Source organism: Alternaria infectoria (genome assembly GCF_024043175.1).
Source record: "Alternaria infectoria strain BMP 0036 chromosome Unknown scaffold_25, whole genome shotgun sequence".
In the NCBI taxonomy this organism is placed as follows: Eukaryota; Fungi; Ascomycota; class Dothideomycetes; order Pleosporales; family Pleosporaceae; genus Alternaria; species Alternaria infectoria.
In genome coordinates, this window is record NW_026250714.1 from 182,384 (window position 1) to 209,045 (window position 26,662).

General features: G+C 54.1%; 9 protein-coding genes across 9 annotated transcripts; 4 read left to right on the forward strand and 5 right to left on the reverse strand.

Annotated features, from left to right (window-relative positions):
- Positions 1-368: 368 nt before the first annotated feature.
- ARP3 (Arp2/3 complex subunit, actin nucleation center) lies at positions 369-1,901 on the forward strand (the record flags this gene model as incomplete). Its single annotated transcript, XM_051500931.1, has 5 exons — positions 369-403; positions 464-486; positions 539-813; positions 863-949; positions 999-1,901. 5 exons carry the CDS (start codon positions 369-371, stop codon positions 1,899-1,901), a joined length of 1,323 nt encoding a protein of 440 aa, XP_051348874.1.
- A 160-nt stretch (positions 1,902-2,061) lies between these two features.
- Positions 2,062-3,840, reverse strand: J4E92_009586 (uncharacterized protein; the record flags this gene model as incomplete). The annotated part of the gene is made up of 1 exon (XM_051500932.1): positions 2,062-3,840. The coding sequence occupies one exon, from the start codon at positions 3,838-3,840 to the stop codon at positions 2,062-2,064; it is 1,779 nt and encodes a 592-aa protein (XP_051348875.1).
- Positions 3,841-4,048: 208 nt separating this feature from the next.
- On the forward strand, positions 4,049-5,393 carry J4E92_009587 (uncharacterized protein; the record flags this gene model as incomplete). The annotated part of the gene is made up of 2 exons (XM_051500933.1): positions 4,049-5,096; positions 5,173-5,393. The coding sequence occupies 2 exons, from the start codon at positions 4,049-4,051 to the stop codon at positions 5,391-5,393; spliced, it is 1,269 nt and encodes a 422-aa protein (XP_051348876.1).
- Positions 5,394-7,209: 1,816 nt separating this feature from the next.
- On the reverse strand, positions 7,210-9,312 carry NRC2 (serine/threonine protein kinase, AGC; the record flags this gene model as incomplete). Its single annotated transcript, XM_051500934.1, has 4 exons — positions 7,210-7,606; positions 7,655-8,039; positions 8,087-8,386; positions 8,436-9,312. The coding sequence occupies 4 exons, from the start codon at positions 9,310-9,312 to the stop codon at positions 7,210-7,212; spliced, it is 1,959 nt and encodes a 652-aa protein (XP_051348877.1).
- Positions 9,313-10,891: 1,579 nt separating this feature from the next.
- Positions 10,892-14,043, reverse strand: J4E92_009589 (uncharacterized protein; the record flags this gene model as incomplete). Its single annotated transcript, XM_051500935.1, has 2 exons — positions 10,892-13,658; positions 14,039-14,043. The coding sequence occupies 2 exons, from the start codon at positions 14,041-14,043 to the stop codon at positions 10,892-10,894; spliced, it is 2,772 nt and encodes a 923-aa protein (XP_051348878.1).
- An 871-nt stretch (positions 14,044-14,914) lies between these two features.
- On the reverse strand, positions 14,915-17,296 carry J4E92_009590 (uncharacterized protein; the record flags this gene model as incomplete). Its single annotated transcript, XM_051500936.1, has 3 exons — positions 14,915-14,992; positions 15,046-17,213; positions 17,266-17,296. The coding sequence occupies 3 exons, from the start codon at positions 17,294-17,296 to the stop codon at positions 14,915-14,917; spliced, it is 2,277 nt and encodes a 758-aa protein (XP_051348879.1).
- Positions 17,297-17,575: 279 nt separating this feature from the next.
- RSM19 (mitochondrial ribosomal small subunit component) lies at positions 17,576-18,033 on the forward strand (the record flags this gene model as incomplete). Its single annotated transcript, XM_051500937.1, has 4 exons — positions 17,576-17,618; positions 17,678-17,693; positions 17,744-17,923; positions 17,991-18,033. The coding sequence occupies 4 exons, from the start codon at positions 17,576-17,578 to the stop codon at positions 18,031-18,033; spliced, it is 282 nt and encodes a 93-aa protein (XP_051348880.1).
- A 243-nt stretch (positions 18,034-18,276) lies between these two features.
- Positions 18,277-18,998, reverse strand: J4E92_009592 (uncharacterized protein; the record flags this gene model as incomplete). Its single annotated transcript, XM_051500938.1, has 2 exons — positions 18,277-18,684; positions 18,738-18,998. 2 exons carry the CDS (start codon positions 18,996-18,998, stop codon positions 18,277-18,279), a joined length of 669 nt encoding a protein of 222 aa, XP_051348881.1.
- Positions 18,999-21,710: 2,712 nt separating this feature from the next.
- On the forward strand, positions 21,711-22,098 carry J4E92_009593 (uncharacterized protein; the record flags this gene model as incomplete). The annotated part of the gene is made up of 2 exons (XM_051500939.1): positions 21,711-21,932; positions 21,985-22,098. The coding sequence occupies 2 exons, from the start codon at positions 21,711-21,713 to the stop codon at positions 22,096-22,098; spliced, it is 336 nt and encodes a 111-aa protein (XP_051348882.1).
- Between the last annotated feature and the right edge of the window lie 4,564 nt (positions 22,099-26,662).

Sequence of the window (26,662 nt, forward strand, 5' to 3'; positions counted from 1 at the left end):
TGGAGAGGAGGTTAGCAGCGATGTCAAAAATGAGCTTGCGATGGCTCTTTCCTCTGTGCATCAGCCTAAGCCATGTGGTTGCAGTATTTTGCGGTATGACACAGACTCTGTTGAAGCGGTAGGCACGGCACACCAGGGAGGTAGGAGCGATCGTATTGACCAAGTGAGCAAGTCCTTCCCCACTATTTCGTCTCACTCCGCTGCCAAGGGCGGAGCGGGGCGGTGCCTGATTCGACAACGTGCACCGACCGCCGTCGTCACCTCTTTGACGAAGCCACCTCGACACCCAGCCCACGCGCTTCTGCTCTTATATCAGGTACCACCTGAGCTGCGTTGCATATCCGTTTTTGTGCCAAGCAGCAGCAAAGATGGCGTCTCAAACCCCCGCCGTTGTCATGGACAAGTAAGCTACCCGCTGGCCATGGGCACCCACGCTGCGATCGAGTACTGACACTGGCTATAGCGGTACGGGATACTCGAAGCTCGGTATGCTGACCAATTCAATTCGTGGAGTTGGCCTCTAATAACAATTCACCAGGCTTCGCCGGCAACGACTCTCCCTCCTTCGTCTTCCCCACTGCGATAGCTACCAAAGGCCCAACAGGCGGTAGCGGCGGATCAGGCTCTGGACGTCCAGCCGTTGCGAACAAGCCCTCATTCCTGACCGGTGGTGCTGGACCTGGTGGGCATCTGTCTGGAAAGCGCGGCACTGAGGACCTCGACTTCTTCATCGGCGACGAAGCTCTGGCCGCAGCTGGAGGTGCGGGCTATGGCATCAACTACCCGATCAGGCATGGTCAGATAGACAATTGGGTATGGAGAGGCATGCAGATAGAGGGTAGGGTGTACTAATGGCATGCAGGACCTTATGGAACGCTTCTGGTCCAACTCGATATTCAAGTACCTGAGAGTGGAGCCTGAGGACCACCACTTCCTCCTCACCGAGCCCGTACGCTATCTTTCTACAATCGCTGGAGGATGGAGCTGACAAGCCATAGCCACTGAACCCTCCCGAGAACCGCGAAGCCACCGCCGAAATCATGTTCGAGTCGTTCAACGTCGCCGGTCTCTACATTGCCGTACAAGCTGTGCTCGCCCTGGCCGCGTCATGGACTAGCTCCAAGGTGCAGGACCGATCCCTCACCGGAACTGTCATCGACTCCGGAGCTGGTGTGACGCACGTTATCCCCGTTGCTGAAGGCTACGTCATCGGTTCCTCAATCAAGAGTGTCCCCATCGCCGGTCGCGACATCACCAACTTCGTACAATCGCTCCTCCGAGAACGCGGCGAACCCGACTCCTCCCTCCAGACTGCCGAGCGCATCAAGGAGGAATACTGCTACGTATGCCCTGATATTGTCAAGGAGTTCGCACGTTTCGACCGCGAGTCAGATGACCGATTCAAGAAGCACACCGTCAACTATCCCAACGGCAAGACCACGTCCGTCGATGTCGGCTACGAACGTTTCCTCGCGCCTGAGATCTTCTTCAACCCCGAGATCTACTCCTCCGACTTCCTCACCCCGCTACCTACCATTGTCGACACCGTCATCCAATCCTCCCCCATCGACGTACGCAGAGGACTCTACAAGAACATTGTGCTTTCGGGTGGTTCGACACTATACAAGGACTTTGGCCGACGCCTGCAGCGCGACATCAGGCACATGGTCGACGCAAGGATTAAGGCTTCGGAAGCGAAGAGCGGAGGCGCAAAGAGTGGTGGTCTGGACGTACAAGTCATTACGCACAAGAGGCAAAGACACGGCCCATGGTTCGGAGGTAGCTTGCTCGGTCAGACACCTGAGTTTAAGAGCTACTGCCACACCAAGGCAGAATATGACGAGATCGGTCCCAGCATTGTCCGAAGGTTCGCGCTGCTGGGTGGACCAGGAAGCACGTAAGCGACGGGCTATCGTAGGGAATGTGTGTAGATGTTGGCATGGCTTATTGAGCGAGCACGAGACGGCAGCAAAACATTTGACAATGAGAAGACAATCAACACATCAGATCAATATGCCTTTGATCGCTCACTAACCATACCAAGAGAGACCGTATTCAACTTCATGACTCCATGTCCTTAACAGCCTTTTCCCCACCGCTCTTACGCCTCAACACAGCAACCCCCTCCACATGCCCCGTCTGCGGGAAAAAGTCAAAGCCCCTCAAACTCTCAATCTCATAGCACCCCTCTCCCTTCCCAAAACCCCCATCCACACCCGTCATCCCGCCAACCAAGACCCCCACATCCCTCGCCTGCGTATGCACATTACAACTCACATACACCACTCTCGCAGGGCCATACTGCACCAGCTGTCTCAGGAAAGACTCATCGCAGCCCTTGCGCGGCGGATCTAGCATAACGACCGTCTCCTCCGCGGGCGACTCGATCGAAGCGAACAGCCTCGCCGCATCCGCCGCGATAAACCGCGTAGAAGATTCCGGCAGATTGTTCAACTTTGCGTTTGTACTCGCAGACTCGATGCTGCTGGATGAAATGTCGATTCCGAGCGATGATTTAAAGAGAGCAGAGAGCGTGATGGTGAAGAGACCGGAACCGGAGTATGCGTCGATGAGATGGGTAATCTTGTGGTTTTGGTCAGATGAAGGCAAGATGTTCTCGCGTATGTACTGTGTGAACACAGGGAGAATGGAATTGTTGTTCTGGAAGAAGGAACCGGCTGGATTCACGAATTGGAATTCGTCGGAGATGTATTCTGTGGATTTGGCGTTGGGGTCTGTTATGCAGATTTTGCGGTGGATGTGCGTGCCTCGATCTTCAATCACCGCGTCGCTGTCGGTTTCTTTGGTGGCGTCGTAGTCGGTCTTGGGGATGCGGTTAGTGGATTCCCGGAGGAGGAGCGTGGCGCCTTTGTGGTAGGTGGATATGGTGTCTGCGACGCGTTTGCGCTCGCGCTTGTTGCCGGCGCGCACAGCGTCTGTGCCGATGGGACAGTCTTCTATGTCGATTGTGTTGCGGGTGCCTTTCTTCATGAAGCCGATGGGTGGGACTTCGTTGAAGGTGCGCTTTATGCCGTTGCGGCCGTCGCTGCGGCGGGCGTCGGGTGGGCCGTCGAAGTGGGGGGTTAGCTTTGTGCGGTAGCCGTATTGCAGTGGCGATCCGATTGTGTCGCCGATGGTGGGGATGAGCTCTGGTGGGAGGTTGGAGAAGTTCTTGTAGGCTTTCTCGACGATGGTCTTTTTGTGCGCGAGTTGGGTGTCGTAGGGTAGCATTTGGAATTGGCAGCCGGAACAGCTGGCGAAGTAGGGACACTTTACTAGAGAGTCATCGCGCTGGGGTGAGGGCGTGATCACGTTGACGAAGTCCGCCATGGAGTACTTTTCTTTCTCAAAGTGCTTGTGTGGCCGTGCTGTTACGATGTCTCCTGGTGCGCTAAAGGGTACGACATAGACCTGGTCCGAATATGAATCCTTCTGGAAACCGAGACCATCTCCAGTGGAAGAGATTTCCTTAATTTCGACCTCGATCTCCTTGAACTTTTCTGCCAGTGTTGAAGAGATTTCCTTTCCTTCTCTTTCTATGTTGAGGTTCTTGATGAGCGCAGTAACATCCTGCAATAATACCTCCTCATTGGTTCCGTTTGTTTTCAGAATCTTGCTTTGCTCAGCATGTCCATTCTTCATGCGCTTGTTCTTGAATCTATAGTTGCCTCGTGGTCCTTCCTCGCTCCGTAGAGGCGTCTCGGCATATCTTTTCGCGCCGTTGCTCTCAACAGGCGCGACATTGTCTGCTGATGAAGCCATTCTGTATCTAGCAATCTGGGTGTATCGGCTACTGACCAGCAGTGTCCGGAGCGGTCGAGTAAGAATCCGAGAGTACATGCAGTAAGTCGTGAGATTGGAGAAAAGAGAAAGTTAGGTTAGTCACTGGGATAGAGAGACGGCGATTGGCTGGAGCAATTACTGCCATCCCGCTTAGTCACTCTGAACTTTCCGAACTTCACTTTGACCATCACGACGCCGCGCAGGCCACCCGCTATTACCGCCTCCTCGCGCTCAATTGGCCCTCACCCGGAGGTCCAAGGCCAAGATGAGCGTCTGCCGCCCCGCAAGATGTCTCTTCACCAAAGCAGCATCGACGACACTTCCTAAACCGCCTACGCAACGCACCTTCCACGCTTCCGCACCCCGACAAGCCCGCAAGAGGAGACCGCATTACCCGTCAATAAAGGCCGATGACCTCAAGCTCCTCAACCAGGCCGCCGAAGCAGAGTATCCCAAGTACGACACCTCGGAGACGACGCTACTGGAGAAAAAGTACACACCCTCGCAAATCGCCGCCATCAAAGCCGCCGAGTCTACAATCGACGCCCGAGATGTCCTCACGCAGGGCCAGCGAAGAACAGATCCATGGCGTATGAACTACGAAGACGACCTGGCGCGGGTAGACCCCGTGACGGACCGACCTGAGCGCTTAACAGGCGACGACATCGAAGGCCCAAAAACCTTCCGCATCGCCAACGAAGTCGAGCGCGACGAGAACATAACCCGCATCGCCACTGAGAATCTCGCAAAGATGTACCCCGACGGCATACCAGAAGACGACGAGAACCTACAAAAAGCCATGGACGCAGCCGTCACCCAAGCCACCCTAGACCCCCGCGCAACCTACACATCCAAGAACCCCGCCGCCCTCCAAGCCCTAGGCGACGAGCGCCACTCGGTCATCGCACCGGACCTCCCCCGCGTCGAAAACCGCATGGTCCGTCAGACCCGGCGTCTCTCGACCGAAGAAGAAGAGGACCCACGGCAGAAGCGCCTACTGCAATACCTCGGCTGGGACAAGCAGAAGCTGCGCCAAATCCGCGTCAAGACACTGGTTACGCACTTTGTTACCAATCAGACTCGCATGGGCAAGATAAGAAGTATGTACTACCTGACCATTGCGGGCAACCAAGACGGCCTCCTCGGCGTCGGAGAAGGCAAATCCGTGGAACCGGATGAAGGCCGTAAGCAGAGCGTCATGAGCGCCATACGAAACATGCGCCCTGTTCCTCGTTACGAGAACAGAACCACATTCGGCGATCTGGAGAAGAAGGTCGGTGCGACGAAGGTCCAGATCTTTGCGAGGCCGCCTGGTAAGTCCATCCTCCTCGTTATCCTAGACTTCTTCGTAAACTACCTTTTGCAAACATGCCGGCTGATTATGAGCAGGTTTCGGTCTCCGCGTCCAACATCTCATTTTCGAACTCGCACGTGCAGCGGGTCTTCAGGATCTGTCTGCTAAGACACCGCGGTCGAGGAATAAAATGAACGTTATCAAGGCGACGTGGGAGGCGCTTACGCAGCAGAGGTTACCGGATGAGATTGCGAGGGCGAGGGGGAAGAAGTTGGTGGATGTGAGGAAGGTTTACTATGGAGGGAGCATACATTAGTCTGCATACGTTGGTATATGGATGGCTACATGACTGTTGTTGGGCTCCTGCATGTGAAGAGGGGGATAGAGTAGAGGTGTATCATAGGCATGGCATGGTATGAGTGGGAAATGCTCATATAGAGCTTGTGTAGATATCTTGTATCATATCATGTTATCTTGCATACCATCTCTTCTGATTTACTCGCAGTGTTGGAATGTCTTTCGGTCTTGCTCTCTAGCGGGGTATCATAATCGTCAAACGCTCTCATATCAGCATCCCCAACAAACATCCACTTGCTTCTTTCCCATTCCCTGGCTCTGTATCGTATTCCCCCTCCACCCACATCCTCCTTCTCCCTATTCCCTTTCCCCTCCCCATCCCCTCCTTCGTGCCCTCCTACCCCCGACTACTCATCCTCCATCAACCCCCCTGTCTCCCCCTCGCCCTCCCCATCCCCATCCCCTCCTTCAGTATCAATCTGCTGATTCAACACAATACTATACACACTCGCCTTGAGCAACGTAAACACCAAACTTGTTTTCCTTTCTAAACCGCGCAGGCCATCGAGGATCGCGGCGCTGGGGTTGTTGGAGAGCGTGAGGAGGAGGGATGATAACTTGGTGTGGTGTTAGTGAGGAAGTGCGGAGGTTTAGGAGGGGACGAGGGAGGGTTTTGGATTGCGACGGATAGAGGTAAACTAACATTATTCAGATTCCCCAATAACCTCGCATATTCATCCAAGACCTCCTGTTCAAGCGGACTGAGACTTTCTTCTCCTTCCGAGGTTTGCGAGGCGCCGAAATTTTGTTCTGCGCCGCTGGATGCTGCTGCGGGTTCTGAGGCCATGGTCTGATTTTCCTCTTTTTGGTTCCAAGGTTGTGTAGAATTGGTATAGAGCTGGGGTGGTTGTGTGGGTAGGTAGGTAGGTAGGTAGGTAGGAAGTCTTGTATCTATATCCGCGCGTGGATGTACAGTAAGAGACGGCGAGCGAGCGTGGGAGATCGTGCGGCGGCGGGGTGAATTGCTTTGCGCTGGATGCGTGGTCGTGCGTGGATTGGATTGTGCTATGATGTGTCCCTTGCTAAAGAATGAATCCCGGTATACGACCTTCCGAGTCCGACGTCGTATGGGCTGGGCGTTGCCGATGTTATTCGAGGTAGTTGCGTAGCGTGCGTCCTTGTTTCGTCGCGTTGTTTGGCAGGAAACAAGGGTTCTCGCGAATCGTTGTCGCGTCTTCCCCGCAAACTCCGCGTTGGCCCATGCGTTTCTTACCCTCGATCACTCTGTCATTAACTACGGGTGCTCAACTAGAAGTTTCGAAACATGACAGCACATCACATTAATTTCACTATCACATCACACAGCACAGTTAGCATCTCAAAGATATCTTTCTCATTGCTTCTGCTACGCCCTCCCAGTACCATCCATCCCTCTTCCCTATTCCCTCGACCCATCACCACCACCATCACCATCTTCCCTGTCCAAGCTGCCTCCGCTCTCAGACTAGACTACACTAGACCAGCATGACCCACAACCATGTTCACAACAAAAAAATATAGACAACGCCCGAGAGAGATTTTACAGCACACGAAAATGCTGATTGGTAAGAGAGAACAAAAACGAGCTCGAGAGAGAGAGATCCCTGCGCGATCAAGAAACGAAGAAAGCTAGAATGGAACTCCCTGAAACGCCGCTGTGATGAGGAAGAAACGCATTTGTCTATGATCCGTCGCAACAAATGAGTGGAGTCAAGAGGACGACTTTCCGATATACGAGGTCCTCTGGTGAGTGATGAATACAGTGCGCGTGTTTATCATACGGATTAACGCCTGGTCTATCGTTGTGAGTTGGTTTGTGTGAGGTGAAGATGCGACGAGTGTTGATCTTCATGGTGGTGGTCGTCTCCGTCGTGATGCAGAGTAACGCTGTTGAACTCCTCAAACGGATCTGCCAACTCGCCCATCGGCGTAGCGAGACCAGAGTCTAGCGGGACGCCCTTGACCCTCGCGGCTCCAATATCAACACTCTGGGACTCCTTAACATTCCGGAAGTTGGGTGTCTCGACACCTTGGCCTTGGTGAGGGACGATCGGTGGCTTCATGTGCCGTAGTAGGGCCCATGATGTCGTCTTGAAGAAAGGTGCGGTCTTGATGTCGGAAGCGCCGGCACGGGATCCAAGTCGCCTAGTCTCGTCCTTGATCAATAGCTTGCGAATGATGGCCTTGCAGAGACTATGGTTGTTAGTACAAGACACATATTAGGTACTAATTAGGACTTACTTTGACACTTGCGGCGCACCAGAACCCTCGGGGAAGGGCACTTCATCTCGAAGAATGTTGGCAAACGTCGCGTTGCGGTTCTTGCCCTTGAAAGGCGTAGTTCCGTACAACATCTCGTAGATCAATATGCCAAGGGTCCACCAATCGACCGCACTCGTATGTCCACAGCCCTTGATGACTTCTGGCGCAATGTATTCCTCGGTTCCGACAAACGAGTTGGTTCGGAAATTGTTTATGCATGATTTCGTGTCGATGGTTGGTAGGTTGTTCGAGGAAGTACCACTTCGGCCGCTGAGGATCATGGTCGGGCGACCGCCGGGTTCCGACTGTTTCGACAGGTCGAAGTCTGACAACATGATGTGCCCAGACTGATGGAGGAGAATGTCTAAGGTTGTTAGTACAGGGCTGCGTAGAACGCGAGGTCTAACATACTCTCTGGCTTCAAATCTCGGTAGATGAAGCCCATCAAGTGGAGGTATTCCAACGCAGCCGTGACTTCAGCTGCGTAGAATCGCGCAGCATCCTCGTCAACACACTTGTTTGGTCGTGTTTGAAGCGCGCGGAAGAACTCACCACCACTGCAGTATTCCATGCAGAGGTAGAGGTGGTCTTCGGACTGGAAAGAGTGGTAGAGAGTAACAATAAAGGGGTGGTTGCTGGTCGCCAGAATTTCCTGCTCAGCCAATGCGCGCTTGATCTTGTTTCGCTTGATCATCTCCTTTTTGCTCAACACTGAATTTGTTAGCGCATGTTGTCTGAATTGTAGATGCGATCCACACACCCTTCATAGCATATAGTCTGCTAGACTTCTTCTCCCGCACCAAGTAGACCTTTCCGACATCGCCCTTGCCAATCAACTTGATCTTGTCGAAGCTTCCCGGTCCAACCTCGACGTTGCGGACCTTGATGGAATTCGAGCTGTAAGTTCTCCTGAAAGCCACAGACTGTCGGATCTGGCCTGCCGAGGGTATGGGTTTGCCAGCTTCTATGGGTAGCAGGTGAGTCGGATCCTGGGTATTCGTCTCGACCATGCTCAAGGTCGACGAGTTGGGGTGGTGTAATACAGGCTGCTTGCCGAGTTCTGCAGTCTGTGGCCTATCAGTATTCTTTCCCGAAGAAAAGAGACCTTGGGCATTGGGTGCGGAAGCCACCCTTCGTAGTTTCCTAGCCAATTCCTCTTTCCCAGCTGTTGTGGCGTGATCGTCGGTAGTTGCTGCGCCATTTACTTGCGTCTTGGGCATTGCGGGGGTGTCTGGGGGTGATGGAGGCACGCTGCCTGCATTGTGATGACGCAGCGCGGGCGGTCCTTGGTGGGCAAAGTACGGGTTTGCGTGCGCGGTCGGCGACACGCTGTCATCCAGGGGGTTGCCTTCGCTGGCGACGGTCTGGGAGCGATTGCGCGAGATGTGGGGAATGAACCTCGATTGGCGGAACCCCGACTTTTCGTTCTTGGAGTTTGTGCTGCCATCGTCGGAAGACTTGTTGGCGTCGTTGCTGCTGTTGATGCGGAAAAAGTTCTTGATGCGCTGCGAGACCTGGCCGTCCTTTGGATTGACTGACTTGTTGGTGGACAGCGCCTTGCCCGAGAAGGTGCGTTTCTCCGTCTTTTCGGCCATGGTGGAGTGGCTGGATGTGGACGAGTTGAAGAGCTGCGTCATAGCAGTTGCACAGGCCGGTGGGCGAGTGCAGCGGGCGACTCTGGTGTATTGGGCGGAAGCTGGGCGGGTGCAGGGAGACGGTGTTTGCGCAGTTGCACGATCAATGGGCCATGTCACTTTGGGTGAGGGCAATGTCCAGGGTCGCGGTGCGTGTGGCTGGGGCGGCTCGGTGAAAGAATGGCTCCGTCACGAAGGCGCAGGCGGTGGGAGAGGGGAGTGCGCGTGAATGGGGTTGGCGGCGCTGCAGAGACAAGCAGGGAGGAGTCGGGAGCAGGGAGCGAGGAGTAGTGGTGGTGTAGTAGGGCCAGCCAGCAGGTTGGGAAGGAAGGAAGCCAGAGCCGTGCCGGCGACAAGTACGGACTGCGGCGAATGATGGCTGAGGCCAAGTGGGACCGCCCGAATCCCTGTCTACCTAGGGAAGCCGCGTGCGAAGCCACCTAGCCTCACTCCAGCCAGCCAGCCAAACCGACACCGCATCCATCACCAATCACTCAGCCACCACTCAAACATCAAAGCATGGGTTTGCAATGCTTGGAAATCCATATCCTGTGACAATTGCGCCCTGGTGTCGTGATGGTCCCTACCCGCCATCCGAACCCTGTGCCGCGCTCCCAGCCAAGAACGCGCACCCATCTAACCGTTCTAGCACCGTGCCTCTTTTCCCCACGACCAGACCGCAGCTGTCGATAAATCACGCTATTTCCCGATTTATCAGCAACGCGCAAAGCATAACGGCACGTCATCGCACCAAACACGGCTGTGCGACTCCGAGACACATGCATCCATCGTGATTCTTGAACTATGCCCATGCCATTGCATACCATTAATATTAGATAGACGCATACACACATGCTTGACGTAGCTGTGTGTCGGATGCTGGTGATGGCGACGCGCATGTTTCCGCTGTTTCGTCCACTGACGACGGCCTCGGACGCCAATCTGTTCTAGAACCATTTCTCGTTTCGGCATAGCGTGGCTTTCGGACCCTATCCGTCACTCCGACACATCGGCCGTGCGCGGTTCATCTCGTCAGCTCACTCCGACAATGCCCACCAGATGACTGCAAAGAAGGGACACTGATTACAAGACACGCTTTTATTATTATCATTATTCTACTACGCAACGGATGACTATACTGACTACCTATTCATACAATGGCTGAAGTTATACGCAAGATGCTGACGGAAAGGAGATAAGACGTGGATGGCTGGCCAGATGACTCGTCTCCGTCCATGACACGTCCCTTGCCGTGTTCTGCCAGTCCACCAATGTCAAAAGAAATATTGAAGGAAGACTGTCGGAGATATGCGTGGGCTGCCGTAATTATTGCTGTGCCGCAGTGGAAAGTTGTTCGAGGAAGTTCGTGGACGTGGAAAATGTTGCCGTTAAGAGAAGATGTCGGACGTGTCGCGTACTCGATGAGGGTGATGTAATCCTCGGCCGAATCCAAGGATACGTTCTGCGACAGAGAAGAGAGTCAAGAGGGTGTATCATACCAAGTCCTAACGAGTCCGAAGACGTATCCAACCAGCATACCAGGCCGTCTGACGCGGACAACCCGACAACGCACGATGAGCAATCAGGTGCGCGAGTTCCTACGATGCGCCTCTATCTCATCGATCTCGGTCCTCTTGAGTTGCTGAAAGCGCTGTCGCCACTTGTCTGAACGTTTCTGCCTCTCGTCGGGAGACATGGTTCGAGGGTCGTCCTTCTTGCTGCGCCGGAACTTGTTCGTCACCTGCTCGAGCTTGGCCTTTGCAGGCGAATGCTCTCCGGACTTCTTGGGGGAGCTCGGTGGATTGGCAGGTGAAGATGCTGCGGTGCCACGCTCGACATCTGATGCTTTCGCGGGAGAAGATGGCGCCTTCTGCTTGCCTTTGCTGCTGGATACCCCGAAGCAGCTTGCGTTGCTCTCCTCGTACTCCACAGACATGGGTGCTTCGGTAGAGCGGCTGTCTACCGCAACAGACGAACGACGCTCCTCAAGGTGCGTATCGTTGATCATCTCCGACAAGTCGTCCATGGCGCCATCGAGCCCCGACAAGCGCTGATTGGTAAAGTGTCGAGGAGCAGGCGCGCCGTAGCCACCAATCTCGCTTGGGCTCAACTCCTTCGGCGTCGGGTAGAAGCGTTGCATGCTGAGCGCGGTACTGTAGCTTCGATTCTGGATCTGATTGCCGAAAGACTGGTTGGACATGCCGCCGTTTGGCATGGTGTCTACCCGGGACGCGATACCCTTGTCCTGCATGCCCCGGCTCGCATCATCCTCGACGCTTGGGAATACTTGTCGATATCCAGACGTCATCCTCTGAGGAAACATGACTGGAGGGTTCAGATACTGCGCGGCAGAGGCGACACGATTGGGAATTTGCATGGCTTCGTTACGAACCATGTACTGAACGGGAACATCCTTAACATTTCCTTGTTGGCCATACCCTGAGTCGCGGCGCATATCATCTGGGATACTACCCTTCGCTGATCGAACGTTCTCCTGGGCTCCGCTTGCGTTGTGGTTGAAAGTCATCTCGACAGCAGAGTCGTGAGGTAGGGACCCGGCAACAAGCCCTCGAAGCGAAGGCGTCCTGGAGTCAGTACCACGTCGATACTCAGCTTGACGCTTCTTCGACTCGTCTGTGAGGAAGTGCAGAAGACCCTGGATGTAGCCTTGTAGAACCTCGGGACTGTCAGGAATGCCAACGTGGTCGTAGCCGGCCTGGTAGCCTTCCTGGTATGTAGACGGAACATGTGTTACAGGCTTGCCGTTGAAGGGCCAATTCTCGTCGGTGCCGGTGCGTTGACTGGAGCTGGTTCGCGGCGCCATGTTGCTGCTAGAAGCGGAGAGTGACATGTTAGGGCCCATTGTAGGAGCGTGGTCTATCATAGTGGATTGAGGTTGCTCCGAAAGGCCTTGACGTATGGAAGGCAGAGAAGGTTGTTTACCAAATGCCTCAGGCCACGAGGTGAGCTTGGGTGCAGGATCATTAGTCCTAGAGCGGCCAGAATCGCCCTCGTTCCATGGACTAGCTGGCCAGTGTTTCTCGGGTGTAGATGGTACTGCAGTGTTCTCATTGGATGACTGCTCAGTCTCCTTGATCTGTGGCGCTACTCGTGTTGAGGAATGCTCATGCGTATTTATAGGGAAGAAGTCCATGGTGTCAACGCTAGACAGACTATGCTTCTGCGAAGACATCCGGCGATCATGCTTACCAGCCACTGGCATTTGCTGTCCTCGCCAAGGAGAGCGCTTCTCTGGTGACGGAGTGGGCGGAACAGTGCCTTGGGTGGTACTAGTCTTTATGACAGGCTCGTATGTAGGGCTCTTCGGGTTTAGAGCAGATCCCTTCTTGACTTCCTCGGGAGGTGGTGGCTTGATTTCAATAGCTCGAGAGCGGCGGCTGGCGGATCCTGGAGGGGAATGAGGCGGGTTTGTCGCGGCCGGAACAAAAGGTGGTGGCTCCGCAGAGCAGGCGGACAGCGGGCCAAAAGGCTGAGGTTGGGGTTGATAAACCGGCATGGGCGGATACGGCGCCGCGAAGGGGTACATGGGAGGAGCAAATGGTTGCTGAAATTGCGGTCCGAAAGGCGGCATGGCTCTTGGGTCTGCATTCGCGCCGGAGAAGGCGCCATGTTGAGTGGTGCTGTTGTCTGACTCGACCGCCGTTATCTGCTTTCGAAGTGCGTCGAGCTCGACGATGAGGCACCGCTTCTTCTCGATCATACCCGCACGCCATGTCTCGCTCTGCTGGCCTGCTTGCAGTACCTCAGTCTGCTCTACCGTGCGGAGCTCCTGCTTCTTGAGAGCTTGTTGCGTCTTGAGAGTCGCGAGGTCCAAGCCAACAAACGGTGTATGGGTGTTGGAGCGCGATGGCCCGAACGCGGCTCCCGATGGGGCTCCATGAGTGGTCATGGTAGACAGATCCGGCATCTGCTTGCCTATGGGATCCATAGTAGCGGGGCCGACGGGAGGTACCGTAGGATTGGTTGCGTTGACTGCTGGCAGTGCAAACATGCGATCGCCAACGAAGATGACAGGTTGGCCTCCGACGACTTCAATGCGAGCGGTGTTGTTGGGGTTCTGGTGAGTTGGTGCTTGCATGACGTTGCCTGGTGCGACGCGCAGTGATGGTTGTGGTGGTCTGTAAGTAGCGTCTCCGTATCGGGACGTGCCGAGCGGTGGAAGGTCGCTAGGAACTATACGGCCGCCTGCAGTGACTCGTATACCAGGTGGGCTGCCGTGCTCTTTGAGAAGCTTCTCCGCCTTGCCGCGCTTGATTGACGGTGTGGGTGATGGCCGTTTGTGAGGTCCGATAGGAACAAGATTGGCTGGAATGGGTACACGCAAGCTTCTGTTTGATGCTCTGCTGGGCAGATTCGCCGATGCGGACGCTGACGGGCGAAGGACGTGTTCTAAAGAGAAGCGCAATTAGTCACTGCTCGTTGTGTAGCAGTAGCAGGAAGAAAACAAGGCTATGAGCCTAGCGACAGAAGAGTGTGATAGAGTCGGTCGGGTATGGTGTGAGTAGGTTAAGGAAACACAAGACGCGTCGGGTACGATGTTCCTCGATAGGAAAGGTGAACGGTGAAAAGTGAAAGGGTGAGGAGGATAGGTCCGGGCCGGCACTGACCTCTGATCACATCCTCATCAGGAAACTTCTCAATCGACACAGCTGATTCCGACACCGAGTCGCGAAGTGCGAGCAGTTCGTCCACCCTGTATGCGAATGACATCATGGCCGGTCCGTCACCCTATAGGTGTACCGAAGGCAACGAGCCGCGGACCTGATTGAGCCGTTGGTATTACGGGGCCAATGAGATGTCGAGCCGGAGAAACGAAGAAGACTGAGATGGTGTGATGCGAATATCCTGCCGCCGTTAGTGCTGGTTCTCGACCTCACATACTGATGTGGTGATGCATGCTCGTGTGATAGGGGATATGCAAGACAACGACGTACCTCAAAGCTGATCGATGGGAGCCAATGTGAACAAGCGAGCGACAGCTATCCAAAAGCCGAAGTGCAGCAATGCGAAAGAAGAACAGGCGGAACAAGAAGATGGAACCAAAACGAGTGTGTGTTGAGGGGATGGACGGAGGACGGTGTTGGGTAGGTTGTTATAGCCTGCATCCTGTCGCGGCTTCTCGTCGAATGATCGATCGGAGCTGGCCATTGAGGAAAGAGATGACCAAAAGACGGCGTAGGAAGGGTTGAAGAGAAGCATCGTGAGATTTGTAGAAGTGGGGATGCGGACAAGCGCAGCTGCCAGGTGAGATAGTTGAGGAAAGAGCGGTCGACACACCTCGGTGTTGGACTCCGGCATGAACAAGTGCGACCGTGACATCATAACACCTAATGCAAGGAGAAAGAAGACTTGAAGTGAAGAGGTCGCATGGCTCTTTCAAAACATGCAAACTCTTACGATACTCTTCACGTTACAACTGTCGTACATGTAGACGATTAGACATATTTCCTCTTGAACTCTGGTATACCTAGCTGAAAAACCCTAGACGCCTTCGCTATGCTCTCTTAGATCAAATACGCCGTTTTGCAACACCCCTTCCCCTCAGATGTTACGGTGCTGGTCATCTGTATATCGATGGCATGATCTACCGCCTACGAGTAGCCCTCGCACTGGGAGGGGGCGCCGACTCGAAAGCATCATCAGACTCAATCTCATCATCACTCTGCACACATATCAGCAAATGTCAACCCATCATCAAGTATCATCTTCACTTACCGGCTCCTGCACAGCCTTCTTTCCTCTCGAAGCCGCAGGTCGCGTGGGCTGACTGCGTTGCGTGAGCGGCTGCGAGAAGTTCAGCTTTGTCTGAGTTGCCGGCGCCTTCGCTCTCGCAGTAGTAGTCTTCTTGGCCGGTGACTTGGCTCGCGCAGGAGCTTTTGTTGTCTTCACTGCAGGTTTCCTTGCGGGAGCTTTCTTCTTTTGCGAGGCTACGAAGAGGTCTTCGGCACTTTCATCGTCTTCTTCCTCTTCGGGTACTTCCTCGTCATCATCGTCGTCGATCATGATTACGTCGTCGTCGTCTTCGTCGGACTCTTCTTCTTCTACGACCTTCTTCTTGCCTCGCCCGCCCTTGGCCGCAGGTGCGGCCTTCTTAGGGGCTGCTGCCTTCTTAGTAGCCGCAGCCGGCTTGCGGGTTGTGCCAGCTGCCTTGCCGCGTCCGCGGGTGGCAGCTTTCTTTGTCGGTATGGACGCTAAGCTCTCATCATCATCTTTCTCGCCTTCGTTATCAGACCTAATGATAGCGGCTGGCTGATCGACCCAAGACCCATCGAAGTCGCTATCCCATCCAGCTGGCTTGGGCTTGACCTTGGACTTGCGGGTCTTCTTCAACTGTCCTGAGGCGAACATGTCTTCTAGTTGTTCTCGGTACTCCGCCATCTCCTTGACGATCTCCTCTTCTTCAACGTCATTGGCATCCATGAGGTGCTTGAGCTGAGTGCTGAGACTCTCTTTCACAAACTGCTCCATGGCGTGCTTGTCGTCTTTGTCTACAAACTGCGACACTGCGTCTCCGAAGGAATTCTGTGGTAAGATCGTCAAAGTCTGAGCCGTAAGAAACTCCTTCACCAGCTTGTCGACCTTGACTGAGTCAATCGAGATCTCCGCAAGTATCTCCGCATCCGGCTCCTCGGCATTATTCTTCAACGCCCGGTTTGTTGCCTTCTTCTTCCGATGAAACTGTACTATGTCGTTGATGTTGGCGACCTTGCCCATGAACCGATTCGAGATGCGCTGCGGATTTTCACAGTGGAACTCGCCTCCTTGTGGAGCTGTGTACTCGACACGAAGCCGAACAAGCGGTTTCGGAGGGTCGTCGTCATCTTCTTGTCGATCCTCCTGTAGTTCAAGCCAATCCCTCTTCGCTTCTTCGATTAGCTCCTCGATGACCTGGTTCAGATACTGGGTGATCTTTGCACGGTTATCGCTGACGCGCCAAAGTTCCTTCTCCTTGATCTCCCTCTCTTCCGCAAGTACGATTTCTTTCATGATGAAAGGTCGCACAGACTTGAGGCGGATGTTCTCAGTTGTGAATTCCTTGCCGGTGACGCTCAGAATGCAAACATGCTTGGGGACCGCTTCTCCAGGCATGAGTGAGGTAGCAACGGAGGATCCAGGCTGCATGACATGGAAACCCATCTCGGGGTTGTATCGCGGGTCAATCAGACATTCGTGTTCGTGGCCCCACACGACAAGGTCCATGAAATCGGGTAGGAAGTTCTCAGGAAGGTAGCTGGTAGGTGTATGCGCGTGGTGGTTTTGATGTACACTCATGAGGTTGAACCACTCGTCCTTTTGCGTACCAGGTTGAAAGAATTTGACATTACCGTCTCGCCAGGTATGGAACAACCGCTCGTCGCGAACATTGCTGAGACCGTAGAGAGCAAGCTTTGTGCCACCCTTTTGGAGCAGCACCGGCTTCACATTGATCTTATCGACTTCTGGGGTACGACCGAAATAGTTGACAAAGCCAGACGCCTGTAGTAGATCGAGCGGGGAAAATGAGCCTTCGCCTGACGGGTCATCGTGGTTGCCGTGAATGGCAAATACGGGTATAGCGATATTGATATCTTCGTCTTCGTAGTTGACGTGGTCAAACATGCCTCCGAAGTTCTCGCTCGCATCGCTCAGCATCTCCAGTTCGCATGGCTTCTCTCCGAGACAATTCATACGCAGCGATCGCATGACCTGATACATGGACTTCCTCGACGGTTTGTTCTCGTGAAAAAGGTCTCCCGCATGTAGTACCATGTCCACATCGTGCTCTTTCGCTAGGCACATCACCTCGTGGAATGTCCTCCAACTGTCGTCTTTTCGCTCAGCGTCGCGCTCGTTGTATCCGACATGGCTATCTGTGGCGACGAGTATCCGGATGGTGTCTGCGCCTGTATCGTCCATTAGCATATGCTTCCCGTCTCATCTCAGGCTCGCTTGTACCTCGCTGCTGACCGCGTGCTCGTGGCGGCATGGTGGGCGGTTGATTGATTGGAAGAGACAAAGATTCCTCGACTGGTGATGCTGGCAGAGGCAATTCTGTGACTCAAAGTTCCCCTGGGGCACTGCAGATATCTGTTCTCAGCAAACACGCCACTGCAGGCCAGAGCATCGCGAGCAATCACTCACCATTCGCGACGCGCTTCCGCCTAAGCCAAGCCCTTAGCGTCCCCCGCGCTCTCACGTGCATCCTGAAGCCATCGGAAGCCGTCGAAAACATTCGCCGACCTCATCATTCACGCATAACGTCGCAATGTTTCCCACACGGGCGCTCTGCGCTCGATCGGTCTGGAAAGGTGAGATACCGTCTAGCGATGTTCGTCTGTCAATGACTAGCAAACTAACTTTTTCACAGGCCCCAATATCGTCCCGTAAGCCACTACTATCAAGCCCTGCGAAATGCGCCCTAATCATCTCGAAGCCTCCCGATAGCACAGAAGAAGGCGGGTGAACGAATGCCACCGATCAAGACACAAGCGCGCTCCGCTACCATATTACCGAACTTTGTCGGCCTCAAGTTCCAGATACACAACGGGAAGAGCTATCTGGACATCACCATAACGGAGGATATGGTAGGACGAAAGCTTGGGGAATTCGCGCCGTATGTCTGCTACAATCACTGGCTTTGTTGGAGAGTATGAGCAACGGAGTGCTGACTTTGAATCCAGGACACGGAAGCAGTTCATGTACAAGCAGACTAAGAACAAATGAGCAATGGAACGCATGTGCATCAAATGGGAGTTTGGGTATCATTTTGGTTTATCTAGAAGCCATTCTGTACTGCTATTGTACACATACGATGAGCCCTTCGTTGGGCGGGATGCCTCCACGTTCCGAATGATCAGTCCCTGCGCCTGTGATGCCGTCCAACGCCTAAAATGCATGTCGATGTCCCGAATTACCACATCCCGTCGTGTTCCAGTTTCATGGGTTCCTGTCCGTTGGTTGAAGGTCCTAGCGGTAGAACTCTCCGCGCTTGATGTTGACTCCGTATTCGCCTACTGCCATGCCCAAGTCCTCCATAGTAAGCACGGTGCGTCCTTGATTGCCACCCTGGCCTCCACCTCCATATCCTGGGCGCTGGATGCCGAGGTTGTAGTCCTTGGCCTTGGAGCCGCTATCCTTGCCGCCAGGCGCACCACCAGGCGCTGCTGCTGCCGGCGCTCCTCCTGCGCCACCCATAGGGTTATTACTTGTGGTGTTGGATGACCTGATGCGAGAGAACTGGTAGGCGTCGGCCGCGATGTCGGCGATGAACTTCTGTGTCGCGAGCGCAAGGAGACGTGCGAGGTGTTGTGATGTCTGAGGTGGCGGTGGCAGACCGGCGCGTGTCAAGTAATAGTTGGTCACTGCATCGGGTATCTGGAGGCCTGGTTAGTGCGCGATGCTTGGGATGGAGACGGCATTTAGCATACGATCGGCGCGTAGTCATCCATCTTGCCTAGGAACTCGCGCAATGTTGCGTCCTTCTTCGCAGGTATGCGCGCCTCGAAGGCGGCGGCAGAGTCTGCCATGCCGTTGACCGCTGCGGGCTCTGCATCGTTTGCGCCGTCAAGGTTCATAGCGTCGGTTTCCAGTCGTGTCGCGTCTTGCTTGATCTCGTCGTCGACCGTCTGGTCTAGTTCGTCGTTGACCTCCATGTTCGTGTCCGGGGGTTGAGAGTTAGTTTCGGACATAGTTGCGATACGAGTAATATGTGTTGCGACGTGGTAGTGCGAGGTATGACGTGGGGTGGGTTGTTCGGGTTGCTGACTGCGGAGACAAGCGCGGGAGTGACGCGCCAAGCAGCAGGGACGATCACGTGACTCTGTGAGTGATCGAGTGAGCTACCTTCACGGCAAATAAGACCTTACAATCACATACAATAGCTGTTATCGCGTGAATCTAGAGAGTCGCAGTACTTGTGTTATTGCAATTCGTTTATGCTACTTATGATTCCTTAGTGATCCTGCGTCAGAATCGGATACGCCCCGTTCGGGTACTCCGGTCCTGGCGGAAGGCGTTCGCACTACGCCTGGATGGGAAGCAACCTCAACGTCCATCCTCTGCTGTCATCTTTCACTGAACCTCCCAGTCCCCTAGCAATGAAGCGACGAAGCGCAGAGCTGGAGTCGGATGGAGTGGAAAGGAAGGGGCAATACCAGTGAGGGGAGATTTGAGGAAACTAATGCAGATGTGCTCAGGGAAGTCAATGCGGCACCCCACAGAGCCTCAGCCAGACCTTGGAAGATCTCTGGAATCAGGAGCGTAACAGCCTACGAATTGTCTTTCGCGCACGAACTCAAGCAACGTCGCCGACAACGACACCGTCGCGGTTGTTGCGCGAGTCCCGCCTGTCTCTCGACATAGGGCAGGTGTGCAGCAGTCACGAAATCCTCTTGTCCACAACGTCGGTACGAGCGAGCGCTGAGGATACACCCAACATCAACAACAGATGTAGTACACACATGGCCTGTCAGACAAACGGTATCGCGCGTAGTTGCGTGTCGGAAGGCTTGTCTACCATGACAGTGTCAGAACGTTGCGGGAAACTCAACTCCTTCCCCACAAGCCCAGACAGCCTTGTGCCACCATGTCATCCCTGTGTCACCGCTCTCACCGGATCCGTGGATGCTATTAAGTCGCCGACCTGACGATACTGAACTAAGTACAACTACCATCGACAATTTAGCCTACCATTACACGGACTTGAAGAGCGGGTACGACGCCGACCACCCAGACGGTAAGGGCGAAAAGCAGAAAGTCTGGCAATTCTGGTACGAGCAACACGCGCTGCCACCTAACGAACACGTGAGCGATGCCCAGAGCTGGATGAAAGGTTATACTCTCGTACGAGGTCAATTCAAGCATGGAGTGGAAGAATATCTGTAAACGCTTCCAGAGCGGCCGACCAGCGCAGCGAGATGCGCTACTGCGCCTTGCGCAAGAAAGCTTGTGTGGCAATTGAGACATGCTTCGATACAGATGCTGCTTTCAGCTCCATGGTGCGAGACGCCTTCACGCCTTCCAATTCGAGAGATAACTAGCCAGATCCAATTTTGTGAGTAAACCTGAAGGGTCTTTCTGCCGCTTGCTGATCAAATTCCACAGTTTGCTCAGATACGTAATTTTGGATTGTATCCGTACTAGAGCCTTACCGGTATCATGGTAGGTCGGCGATCTTACAAAATCGTACCATAGCAGATAAAGTGCTTTCTACCAAGAAAGCCTCGCATCCTTCCCGTGGCCCGCGTCCGCGTCATGCCTCACCCGCTCTTGCATCCGTAGCGCTGACACTGTTTCGAGGCGTTCACTTTAATACATCCCTTCACCAATTGTGCAGACGTTGCACCACCGCAACCTGATCTAGATCTGGGGGCCTTACGTCTGCATGTCCACAATTCGGGTGTCTAGCGCAACGCATCTATATTGGAGATAAAAAAGGGTCTCCGAGGCCTGACGCTAATTACCCGGCTAGGCTAGCCCTCTGCAAATTACTGGAGACAGCTGTGGCGCATGCGCTGGCCTTGGCCCCACCAGGCGAGGCTTGCAACCCACTACCACCATCTCATGAAAACGATGAAGACGATATTGTGCACAAACATCGCAGTAGGTGCTTGGGTGTCTGATCAAATTCTCCAGAATCGAAATTACCGAACTCGTGTCAAGATCAGCCACTACACCGGTTCGTTGCAATGATTCCAAGGTCATCTTCATGAGATAGTGCCACAGCACCGCACCGTCGTGTAGCGTATGGACAAGCCTTGCATCCGCCGCGACTACTAAGGCCCGCTCCGCACGCTACTGTCAGGCGTTCCCCTTTACTCCGGTGGACAGTATCCCTGTTGCAAACCGCGAAGACGACCCATGTGTAGAGTAGAGGCATGCTGGTACTCGTGGCCGTCGATACCACAGTCAAACCTGACCCACGTCGCACAGCAATCTACACTCGAATTGACCGGTTCGTCTCTAGGGCTTACACGGACTTCCATGCCGGTTTCACTTCAAATAAAGACCTCATGCAAGGCCTCCAACGTTGACATCACATTGAAGCCTCCTCGGCGTTCATCTCTAGGTAAACTCATCGCAGGAATGTCGCTCTATGGATGGAGAAGCCCGATGGGCCGATATCTACTAACGAGAACGCAAGGATAATCCACTTCGTGGAGGGCCACAGCGTCTCGAAACTTGCTTTCGGCCCACGAGCAAGCAGTGCCAGCTTCTCGATGGCTAGACTCTCTCCACCAGGGCTTTCTGCCATAGCTCTCAACTCAAGCACCGGGAGTCTAGCATAGCCATCCTCCATCTATAAAGCAACCTGCCTCCCTCTTCTCAATTCTTCATCCACTCACTCCTCAAACCACTTCATTCACTCTACAACCGCAGAACTCAACCCGCAAACCTTCAACATGCAGTTCACCCAGATCCTCCTCTTGGCCATTGCGCCTTTCATGGTCGCCGCCACCCCAGTCGACGCTGAGGGTGTCACTTCCGTCAACAGCTTCCCCCTCGAGGCCCGCGGCGGCAAGGACTTCTGCGGAAGTGATCTGCGCTCTGCTGGCGGCGCTTGCACTTTCGGTGGCGGCGAGAACGACCCCCACGCTTGCGGTGTCAAGGACAGGCAGGTTGTCGTAAGTGTCCCCAACGTGTAATCTGCAAAACTGAATGCTAACAATTATAAAGTTGTACTGCAAGGGCGGTATCTGGACCATCGACCACCGCTGCGCAGCTGGCCAGATTTGCAGGTGCAACAAGGGTACTCCCAAGCGTGGCGACCTGGTTTGCAAGTCTGGTTAAATTACTGGTTGCCTTTCGATCACAAGTGTCGAAGAGTGGAGTTTGAGGATTGCAAGGACGCGTGGTGGAGAAGTCTCTCATTCAAGGTTACATACCACCAATTTATTTGACAACGTTCTGATACAATGAAACCGTTCGAGAAACTATCATACTCATCACCATGTTTAAGCATCTTGGACTCTCGTGCTTCTGCTGTATCGCTCAGACCGTCTTTCTGCATTTTTTCGCACGATTGCGCGTTGTGTCTAATCACTCCAATTTCGGAGCTCCACTTAGCAATCTAGACTCTTTCTGAGAGAAGTGATGCCTGAGATTGGGAGTTATCATATCATGGTTCCTTGGTACAGAGGGTGAGTACCCAGGTAGTTGCTGATAGCATCGCGCGCACGGACACGGCAGGCGCGGAGGGGCCAATCGGAGTGGTTGTGCCTCAACTACTCACAATCATCAGATCTCTCCACGACGCGTTCTCCACTTCACCTCGCGGGACTCAGTATCGTTTTGACAAACCGGCCTACATGCGATCCTATAAAGCATGTCAGATAGCGATTGGGACGACTTCGACTGGCTTCACCATGAATTGTTTGGGAACCCCCGCTTTAACAAACGCTCCGCAGCACCTGACCCAGGCAACGAGCCAGCTTCAAAATGAGGGTTCAGCCTTGTCCCAGCTGCACTTCCAGCTACGCGCACCCCCGGGCAGGACGGCGGCGTGTCATCAGTCCCTGCAGTACCAACTGCGCGATTCCCATTGACTGACACCCCATGTCGACATCAGCCAGATCAACTTAGGATTGTACTCAGGCCCCAATACATCAACAGAACTATCCAGAGGCTGCTAAAGTTCCTCCGCTACCTAGGTACTCATCACAAACTGCGCGTGATACCGCGCTGTATCCGTTTTCCTCTAACACAAAGACACCACGCCGCACCCCGGCACCAAATTGCAAACGACTCTGCAAACCTTCTTGTGAAAGGAGCCATCTATCGGACAGGATATCCCAAATCATGGCCACTCTTACTGATCTGCCCCCAGAAATCCTAGAGCAAATCTTCCATTTCCTAGGAAGCATCGACGACGTTCACCATCTTGGGCGCACATGCACCAAAACCCACCATGTCATCAAAAAACGTAACATCTATCTCGAGATTATGCGCTCGATTATCTACTTCAGCCCCCAACACCGCTACGACTTCCAGCTCAACAGAGCCCTGTTCCTCCATTCCAAAATCGTTGGACACTTTCAACACCACGTGTCACGCTTGCCCGCCAGCCAACCTGGAATGAATAAGAATAACTGGGAGCATTATTTAAACAGTACGGCTAATGCATGCTGCTCGCCACAAGAATGGACAGATGATGCAATCTGTGACGTGCTAGCACGATACCAAGGGTTACGCGTGTTGGAGAACACGTGGATGGAAAGAGAACTCCAAGAGGAAGACTTCCTGTCTGTAGATCATACCTCGGATGCTCAGCGGCTTGTGCATCGATTCAAAACGGTCGTTGGCCGTGGCGATGAGTTCACATACGACGATACGCCTCCACGCAATCCGGAAACGCCACACACATGGGAATATCGCAGTCTCAACGCCGATCAGAGAGGACGATTCTATGCCGCGGTGGTGTGCGTTTGGCTTCTCAACGAGATCAGATGGGTGTTGACCCATTTTTCCTACCCGGCGAACTTCACTATCCAGATCGGGATCTTGGAGTCGTGCAAGAGCAGGATTGCAGCAGAAAAAGACACCCCACTCCTGGATGAACTGGACCGTCATGCTGTGTTTGCTTTCATGTATGAGCATGTACTTCCACTTCATGCCTTATCCCTCGCCGACGCCAGTACTTCGCACCTACCCTTCACATTTGTCTCCGACTTCTCCAAGGACATGGCTCACTGTCCTAGGTACGTGTCCTACATCAACAACCCCATCTCATGCAACACTCGATCGTATATGTACTAACCAACGCGACAGACTACTCCAGCTCTTCCTAATGTCTGGCCAAACCTACTTCCAACCCCCCGACCTAATCGACCTCATCGTCCGCTCCAAGGCATCCCACCGCCGACCTTACTCCTCCCTCCACACACCCTGTTCAACCTTGCTATGGAGACACCCTCGACGAACTCACTTCCAGGCCTACAATGACCTCTGCAATGAAAACAACAAGGCGCATATCCAGCATATGTCGACGAGGCATCTCACGCTCATCACGCGCTCTTCCTTCCACCAATCGCGCTACGATATGAGTCAAGGACTTATTCATGCTCCGGCGCTTGGCCAGGCGTTGTTCAGAGTACCGGATCACGCGAAGCGGTATTTTTATGATCGCGCGATGGTGGCATTTGAGTTGTGGGAGACGAAGCGGACGGGGTTGAAGGATATACGGACTGTGTTTCCTAAGAAGTGGGAGGAGATCAGGTGGTGCATTTGGTGGTGGGCGGGCAGTGAGGAGAAGGCGAGGATGAAGATGGAGAGGATGAGGGAGACGGTGGGGTCGCAGTAGGGCGAATCTTTGCTGCTATGCATCATTGTTGAATCGTCGGCGGGTGATTTTGGTGGATGCATGGGATAGAACAGCAACTCATAGTTGCGACACACTCATTGAAGTCAGGGTAATTCGTGATCTGGATGCAGAAGGAGCCGTGGTCAGGTGCCATCGTATACCGGAGTGTCTAGGTACAACATGCGTAGATTGCATATCCGGGGTATATAGCGGCTAATACTTCTGATGCAAGATGTCGAATGTGTAAACACTCAAAATCTATCATTGCTGGTTGCAATCGCATCGATTGTAGTTCATCAGGTGACATGGCTATTTCCGGGTATGCGGTCTAAGACAGTTGCGGGCCGGAGCGAGGCAGTGTGGCTGGGATTGTGGCTGTCGTCAAAAGAAATCATCGATCTAAGGCCCGAAACTTCTAAGCCTCAGGCCTGAATGCTTGTGAAATTAGAACAGGGCAGCAATCATGACGCAACTTCTATGGATCATGGATGATACGTGAGATACGCAGGTTAGGCATCCTTTTGACATCATTGTGGCCTGCTTGGACTGTGTTTGAGAATGACTCTCAATTTACGCGTACTTGGATGCCGAGGCGCATTCGGCCTCGAGGCGTAGCGGAACGTCCAAACCCCATGGCATGAACACCATGTCGACGTTGACGTGCAGCAACACGCGCCTTGGTCTTGCTTCATAGAGTTAAACCATTTATAACGGGATTAGTATCCGCAGCTTATCAGTTCCAATGCATCGGGTACAGCGCCTAGGATGGGTGAAGACATAGTGGTGCTCTTGGTAGAGCGGAGAAGGTGGACAGTTGAGGACTAGCTGGCAGGGCATAACTATGAAGGCTTGTATATCGCAGACAGACAATACGGACTGCTAGGAGCTCGCGGCAGAAATCGGGAAGGTCAATGGCCGCGTTCCGTTTTCCCGTAGGCACAGGGATCGATAGATGGCTCGCTCGTGCTGCCGACCATTGGCATAGGAACGTGAAAGTGCCGGCACAACACGGCCCTCACCGAGGCGCCCGATGTCCCAAGATCCAAGGCCAATTGGGTGCAAGCAGGTGCGCTGACATGAGCAGACGGCGAGATTTGCTGTTTGTTGGAGCGTAGGCAGCCATGTATAAAACAGCTTTTGGCAAGTGAGGGGTCGAAGATACTCGCGAGACGTCATTGGCGTGTAGAAGCGCGTCAACTGCGCTGCTGGAAAGTGAATGCAGAACCACGATGAATGCGAGGGTTGTCAACGCAGATGCAGCCATAGAACAGGCCAGCGACATGTCAGCTGCTAGCAGCTACACGGCGGCTCTCGGGCCCTGGGCGAGGTCGTGGTGAATGCGCCGAAGTAGCGTGGGCTGTCGGGTTCTCTTAGAGCACCACCTTAACGAAGAAAAATTCGCGCTTGAGAGTGACCCTCTTTCTCCCACCTACGCTTGCTTCTCCCGCACACACGACAGCCAATTTTCTTGCCTGGCGCCCCGTCTGCCTTGATCACGTCGCATCCGACCCTCAGACGCCGCCTCAGCCCGCTCCGTCGCTGTTGCACGCACGCCAGACGAGCCTGTACCGCAACCCTCGTGTGCCTGGAGCCCGTACCTCACTGCACCCTCCAACCCTCATTATCCGCCCGCAACCCACCGCCCACCCCGAGCACTCCGCCGACGCAGTCACAGCTGCCCTCTCTGCGCGCCTGCCCACCCCGCCGCCCACGCAGACTCGCTCCAGAGGTTAGTTCCGCCCACAGCACCGCCCACGCCCGCCGCACGCTTGCTTCCTGCCTTGCTCCCCGCCTCGAGTTTGCTCGGCACGCTGCGCAACCCTCCTCCCCTTCTCCGCCTTTCGGCCTCTCCCAGTTGCGCTCTGCCTTTCACTCGCGCTCCTTCCCGCTTAGTCCTCGGCGGCCCACGCAGTCATTTTGACTTGTCGTGCGCTCGCTCCCAGTCCTCCACCACAACTCCCCACGTCACTTGTTTCCACCACCACGCCTTATATGCTGCCCACACTGCGCTTGTAGCACCTGTGTCCTTCGCTAACCCCCGTCACTGCAGTACGC